Below are 6,694 nucleotides of genomic sequence, written 5' to 3' on the forward strand. Positions count from 1 at the left end.
GATTTCCATTCCCTTGACTGTCTACCCAGTTGAAATAGAGTTAATTAATTATGTGCATAATTTATTCAATGGAGACAGACAAAATTAAGATGACTTAAAAAGTTTTATGGGGGTACTTGCTTTATCCATGGAATTGAGTCAAGATTCTACCTTCCGTGTGCAACTATAAGCCCTAATGAGCATTTTGTTTGTTTGTTTTAAGAATTTGGCATTTAATTTCCATGTTTTTGCATAGTTCAAAATCCGTGTGGGTATCAGATCACAATTATTGTGCCCTATGACATTGCCAGGACTTCCTTTACCTCCTCCTTGTGCAGGGCCTTCAGGACCCAACCTCAGTTAGGCTCCCAAGAATGTGTCATAAGGACAAGTAATGCTTTCTCTTTATTCTGTATCCCAAGCCAACTTAAACCACAGGGTGAACTACACTTGTCTCAACAGCTTGGACCCTATTCATCAACCAGCCTCACTCTATAATCAGTATATTTTTCTCAACTGCAGACAGGAATTAACTGTAAGGTTTATAGAAGAAAAATAAAGGAAAAAAGAGGATTATTGCCATGTACCTTTCTATAAAACAGACACACACCAACTTTGAAATTGAATTCTTTATGACTAAACTATACAGTTTTACTCTGGGTTTTTGACGTCTACTTTTAACTAAACCAATAATTTGACTTTTTTTTTTAACTATGTAAAACTGCCCAGGGGCCCTTCTCATAGTTCTAAAAGCAATGGAGACAATGAAAACTGATTTCATAAGTGGAAGGTCTTGGGCTAATCTCAGAAGGGTTGCATTAAACAGATAAACTGGATCAAAATATTTTGGTTCCTATTGCTACCACAGCAATGCAGATGTTTCAGAGATCAAGAAAATGGTACAGTTCATGGTCTATTGTGGTTTCTAAGCCATGAAGTTTATGTAGATAAAGTTTAGTGATAGATGCTTCCACATGCTTATGATTAAATAAGGCTGTTGTTAATCTTTAGTCAATTCCAAGCAAGTCCTGGTGAAATTGACAGCAGGAATAAAGTTAGAAAATGATGATAGGATGAGTTTGAGGCAGCCCTCAGAGAGCTTAAAAAGCTCTCCCTCCAATATGCAGAGAACAATTCATTCATTCCACTATTTATTGAACTTCCAGGCAGTGCCAGGCATTGTAGAGTTCATGGAACTACCTCTGACTTCTGTCCTTTGAACAACTTCTAGGCAATTGCAGCTGCACTGCATAGCACTGTACAGCAGCTTGCTCCAACAGATGAGAAAATCCACACATTATGCCAAATCCTACTCACCAACGTGGACAGCATTTTATATGCTTTTGCCAGATGGTCTGCTATCCAACACTTAGCCTCTCTGCATTTTTTCACACTCTCTCCTAAACTTTTAAAGAAATACAAAATGAGTGGAAGTGAAAGTGAATCTCTCTAGGAATTAAAAATCCAGTGGAAGTATTAAGATCTACCACCTTAATGGGTCAGAAAAAGAGAAGTTAATTGAACACAAAATCATATGTTACACAGAAGAATTGAGCTCAGAGGAAGGACAGATTACTGTGGACTTGATTACTCAAAAAAAATTCATGGAGGCAGTGGACCTTGAAGGATAGACCTCCTCCAGTTGTTACTTAGTCGATACTTAGTAGGTTCCACATCTCATCAGAGTTGGTTGCCCAATGAGCATATGAATTAAACTTCCTTGGCACATTTGGGCAGCCAATGAAGTATATCATCAACTAGTTCTCTTCAGTCAACAAGTGATGGCAGATAGTTTTGGCTAAAGTCATTAGAGGATCCTCAGAGCAAGAACAAGGCCAGATCTACACAAGGCAGGCGTGCTCCAGCCATTCTGTAATATTTGGGCCAAAATGTGAGTTCTTTTTAAATCCTTGTATTACTTGCTTGCAGAGCAAGCAATGAGAAAACAAGATGACATTTTAGGCCAAATATTCAGCAGTCTGCCAAAACCTCTGCTTGAGGTGTCATTTCTGGGGTGTCTGCAACAATGGAGAAACTATCTCCAGTTTAATCCCTTAAGCTTTTTGACTTTGGACTTCCAGGAGTCCTTGGAATGAGCATATTGGCAAATATGAGAGATTCATGGCAGCTTCAGCCAAAAGATAAACATTCCCAACACGACCCTCTTCCTCCAGTCCTGTCCTCTCCTGCAGCAGGCTGCATCCAAGTCCCTCTATAATAATAAGAACTTGTTTGTTTAAGAAACTTTGGGGTTAAGGGCTGTACAGTTTCCACTGATAGCTCAGGCTCAAGCCAACCTTCAGTAGCAGAAATTTCTTCTTGCATTCTAACCTAAATGACTGCATCCGTAGTTTATCTGTTTTCCATTCTGTTTATATAATAAATATGGAAAACTATTATATTTGTTACCCCATGAGTGACTTTAAATGCCCAACATAGACAAATGTACTTCAAGTGCCTAAGATAACTCACAAAATAGCCTTTCATAAACTGTTTCATTTCTTTTCCTTGGATGTCGTCGGTACTTTAGACCTGTCTCATCTAAAACAGTATGACCCTTGGAAATTATTTTCCACTTTTAAGGCACAGATATATATATTCCCTGATATGGGTAAAATTTTTTAAATTTTGTACAGAAATTAAAACGTAATGATAAAAAGTTAGTTCCACTCATTATCCATGATAGGAGAGACAGGCAAGGTCTAAAGCCAGTCGACATGCTGGAAATTGATCGAACCTTCTCCTTCTCTTAAGGTACAATGATTTCTGCCTTGGAGAACCAGGAGCACATTCCTTTCCCTCCAACACTCTTCAGAATTATCCGCTTGGCCCGGATTGGCCGAATCCTGAGACTCGTTCGGGCAGCACGAGGAATCAGAACTCTCCTTTTTGCTCTGATGATGTCCCTTCCCTCTCTATTCAACATCGGTCTTCTACTCTTTCTGGTTATGTTTATTTATGCCATTTTTGGTATGAACTGTTTTTACAAAGTAAAGCCAGCGTCTGGAATTGATGACATATTCAACTTTCAGACTTTTGTAGGCAGCATGCTCTGCCTCTTCCAGATAACCACATCAGCAGGCTGGGATGCCCTCCTCAACCCCATGTTGCAATCAGAAGACTTATGTAACCCTAAGTCAGAAAACTGTCACTTATCTACCATAGCCATAGCCTACTTCGTTAGTTACATCATCATCTCCTTTCTCATCGTTGTCAATATGTATATTGCTGTGATTCTAGAGAATTTCAATACAGCCACTGAAGAAAGTGAGGACCCATTGGGGGAAGATGACTTTGAAATGTTCTACGAAGTCTGGGAAAAGTTTGACCCAGAAGCAACACAGTTTATCAGATATTCTTCCCTTTCTGACTTTGCTGATGCCCTTCCTGAGCCTTTGCGAGTGGCAAAGCCAAATAGGTACCAATTTTTAGTAATGGACTTGCCCATGGTGAGCGGAGATCGCCTCCATTGCCTGGATATTCTCTTTGCTTTCACCGCTAGGGTACTTGGAGAATCCAGTGGCCTGGATAGCATGAAAGCAGTGATGGAGGAGAAGTTCATGGAAGCCAACCCTTTCAAGAAGTTATATGAACCCATAGTCACTACCACCAAAAGGAAGGAAGAAGAACGATGTGCTGCTGTTATTCAAAAGGCCTTTCGAAAGTACAAGATGACCAAGTGTGCCTTGGAAGACAGGCCTCATTCACCACTCCAGGTGCTCTGCAATGGGGACTTGTCCAGCTCTGGGGCCACCGAGGGCAAGGTCCACTATGACTGAGCCCCTCACCTCCACCCCTACCTCACAGCCTTGCCTCCAGCTTCTGAGCTCCAAGGGATCCACAGCTCAGTGTGGAACAAACAGTGGACTTACTGAACTAGACATTCCATTTTTTTCCAGGCTAAAAGAAATGATATTTCAGGATTCACTTCAAATGGTTCTTATAGAGACTTCCTGACTATAACCACTGGTACTGTTTTAGTAAGGAAAAAGGCCCTAGAAAGGGCTGGAGAGGACACACTAATGAGAGGATTGAAACACAGCTCAAATTATGGCAAAAGAAAAGGATAAGAAACCAAAACAAACAAACAACACACACATTAAATTTTTAAATTGTGTTTTTCCAGATGCTCCTTAATATCCAATACCTTTGCCTGATGTTTTTCCCAGTAAAAGTATGCGGCTTATCACATGTAACTCTTCTGCATGCTAAGTGAAAATTCAAAACCTGCCAATAAATAAATAGCTTATTACAGATTTTTTTTACCAACATTAAATACTTCAGGTTTGGTTTTTTTTTTAAGCCTCCTAAAAGCATGATCGTGACTTATCAGTACCACTCTATCTTTCACCAGCTGCAATCTGTTATATATATTTGGAAAATAAATAAATAAATGAGACTTTGGGTTTGCAATTCATTCAGATTGCTTAGTGGCTCTGCGAGTAGTAGTTTAAATGTGGTGCTTTGCTTGGAATTAAACGTGGGAGCCAGTGACATGTGGGTAAAAGTATAACAGTTGCTCTTCAGGAAAAAAAAAAAAAGCCATGATTTGTAGCATCTACTGATTTCTATGGTGAATGCTCCCATCACAGCAAATTTCAAGCTACCAACGTGATGTTTCTGAACGTAGAGTTGGGAAGAGGCGTCCACCATCAGTTCTCATGAGCTGGCTCGAGCTGGCTCAGCACACCGCTGGCTGGAACCAGAAAGATGGTCTCACTTGCCTCTGGTTAAAATATCTGCAATGGGCACCTTGGATGGAAAGAGCACCCTCTTAGAACACCTGGACCCCACAGGTGGGAAAGCCGTAAGATGTACTGCGTAGCCAGTAATCTCAGCCATTTGATGAGCCGTACACTCAGTTCTGGCTGAATGTCTGCATGAAACTCAGCCCAGAGAACAACCCAGGTATAACAGAAGGGCCTGGCCCCAGGAGCAGCCCAGCACCTCTCTAAAAATTGGAGATGCCCAGAAACCAAACAAGACATTAGGCTGTCAGCCCCCAAAGAGACTGGATTGAGGGCAAAGAACTACATTGTGATAATTTAGACAGAGGAAAATCCTGCAGAAATAGCCCTGTATCTCAGACAGGCTAGAGGAGCTGATGTGTCTGTCAGCAGCCTGGAGTCTGAGGCCTGAGCCTCTGACCTGCTTCTCGCTGTCCAGTGGAGGGAAGACCAGTGCCGGATGCTGTGGTGCACTGAGGGAGTGGTAATTTCCAATGTGTATAGGATTGTCATGTGTAACTATGACTCAGTGTCCAGGCTCTGAATTAAGTCTTGAGTTCTGTGGGCAGCCTCGTGCTCTGGAGCACTGGCAAAAAGTATTAATATCATTATCTAATCACTATCAGTATCTAATTTTTACTTAGCATTTGCTTTGCATCAGGCACTGGCTGAGCATTTGCCCTGCAAAATCTCATTTGTACCTCACAATAACTCGGTCAGTATGCAGTCACTCACCAGGTAGACCTGAGCCTCTGTGCTGTGCTGGGGCAGAGGGAATGGATGTTCCCAGAACGAGGGTACTTTTGAGACAGGGTCACAGGGGCTCCCATGCAGGGCTGGCTGCAGGAGCCTTGTGGAAATCACCCGTTCTAAAGCCAGAGCCAGTTGTGCTTGAGGCACTGGGGATTACCTATGGCTTTCCTAAAAGATGCCTCTGATTCTGAACTCTGGATATTTTATGGATCCCTACCAAGTTTTCTGGCAAAGATGGCTGGCCATCATTCCAGTAGGGATAACTCCTGGCTGGAGATAAAGGAGGATTTGGAAGGGTATGGTCTTGTCTATTTCAGATTACAGTTTAGGGGCTTGAATATCTTCTGTTCTATGCAGTGTCTTCGGCCATTCTCACACATACCTGTCCACCCCCATGTGGTCCCCTTTCCCCAGTGCTGAATTCTTGGAGCCAGCTCCTGAGGTGAGCACAGGATCTGTTTGGTATTTGCAAGAGACTGAACCATGCTTCCTTCACTAGATGGCAGCAAGTACCTGACACATTCTTTTTTAGAGCTACACAGTGTCTATCTGCAGCACTCAAAGAGCCACAGGGCTAAGGGAGAAGACAGCCAAGGCAGGAAGTAATGAATTACCCCTGATGGATGGTAGAAAACTCACACTCCCCAGAGATAGCTCTCACTGTGCAAGGACCCAGGATACCCCCCAAGAGGCAGAGATGTTGGTCTGAGCTTCATCCTCCTGGGGCCGTGCTGAATGTCCATGGCGAACAGTCCCACAGGCACATGAATCCAGTCCTGTCTTCTGAGCCTTCTTTTCTCCAGGCAAATCAGCCTCTGCTCAATTCAATCAACAGACAATTTCCTGAGAGCCGATGCAGTACCACCTTATGCAAACTGCTTCTAACAAATGGCTCTTCACCTCAAGAGTATATATGCTAATTGAGAGGAAAATTAGATGAGTGTTCATGGGATGATACTACAATACGAAGTAACAAGTGCATAAATCAGGACACAGCTCTGCTCTCAAAGTGTGAGTGAAGACAGGCTCTTCGGACAGTTTCACAGGAGAAAGGTGGGGATTGTGACAGGTGGAGATGGTTCAGGAGGGTGTTTGAAAGGGGGGAGACTGTATAGGCAGCACATCAAAGGGTAAGGAGCGTAGACTGTGTAAGGGAGTACGAACCACCCAATTGACTGGACTCAGAGCAGCAGAAACTGAATCTAGAAGTGGAGTGTTTTGTGGAGAGTGAAGAG

The 6,694-nt window shown here is 42.6% G+C and overlaps 1 protein-coding gene across 10 annotated transcripts in view; it reads left to right on the top strand.

Annotated features, from left to right (window-relative positions):
• The window catches only part of SCN11A (sodium voltage-gated channel alpha subunit 11), a 122,922-nt gene extending 118,515 nt beyond the window's left edge, over positions 1–4,407 (top strand). For all 10 annotated transcript variants that reach the window (XM_074345186.1, XM_074345184.1, XM_074345185.1 and 7 more), the window contains one exon: positions 2,734–4,407. In XM_074345186.1, the coding sequence (XP_074201287.1) occupies positions 2,734–3,758 (1,025 nt within the window). In that variant the 3' untranslated portion in view covers positions 3,759–4,407. The remainder of the gene's footprint in view (positions 1–2,733) is intronic.
• Positions 4,408–6,694: the final 2,287 nt, after the last annotated feature.

This window comes from Camelus bactrianus, chromosome 17 (assembly GCF_048773025.1).
Source record: "Camelus bactrianus isolate YW-2024 breed Bactrian camel chromosome 17, ASM4877302v1, whole genome shotgun sequence".
NCBI lineage: Eukaryota > Metazoa > Chordata > Mammalia > Artiodactyla > Camelidae > Camelus > Camelus bactrianus.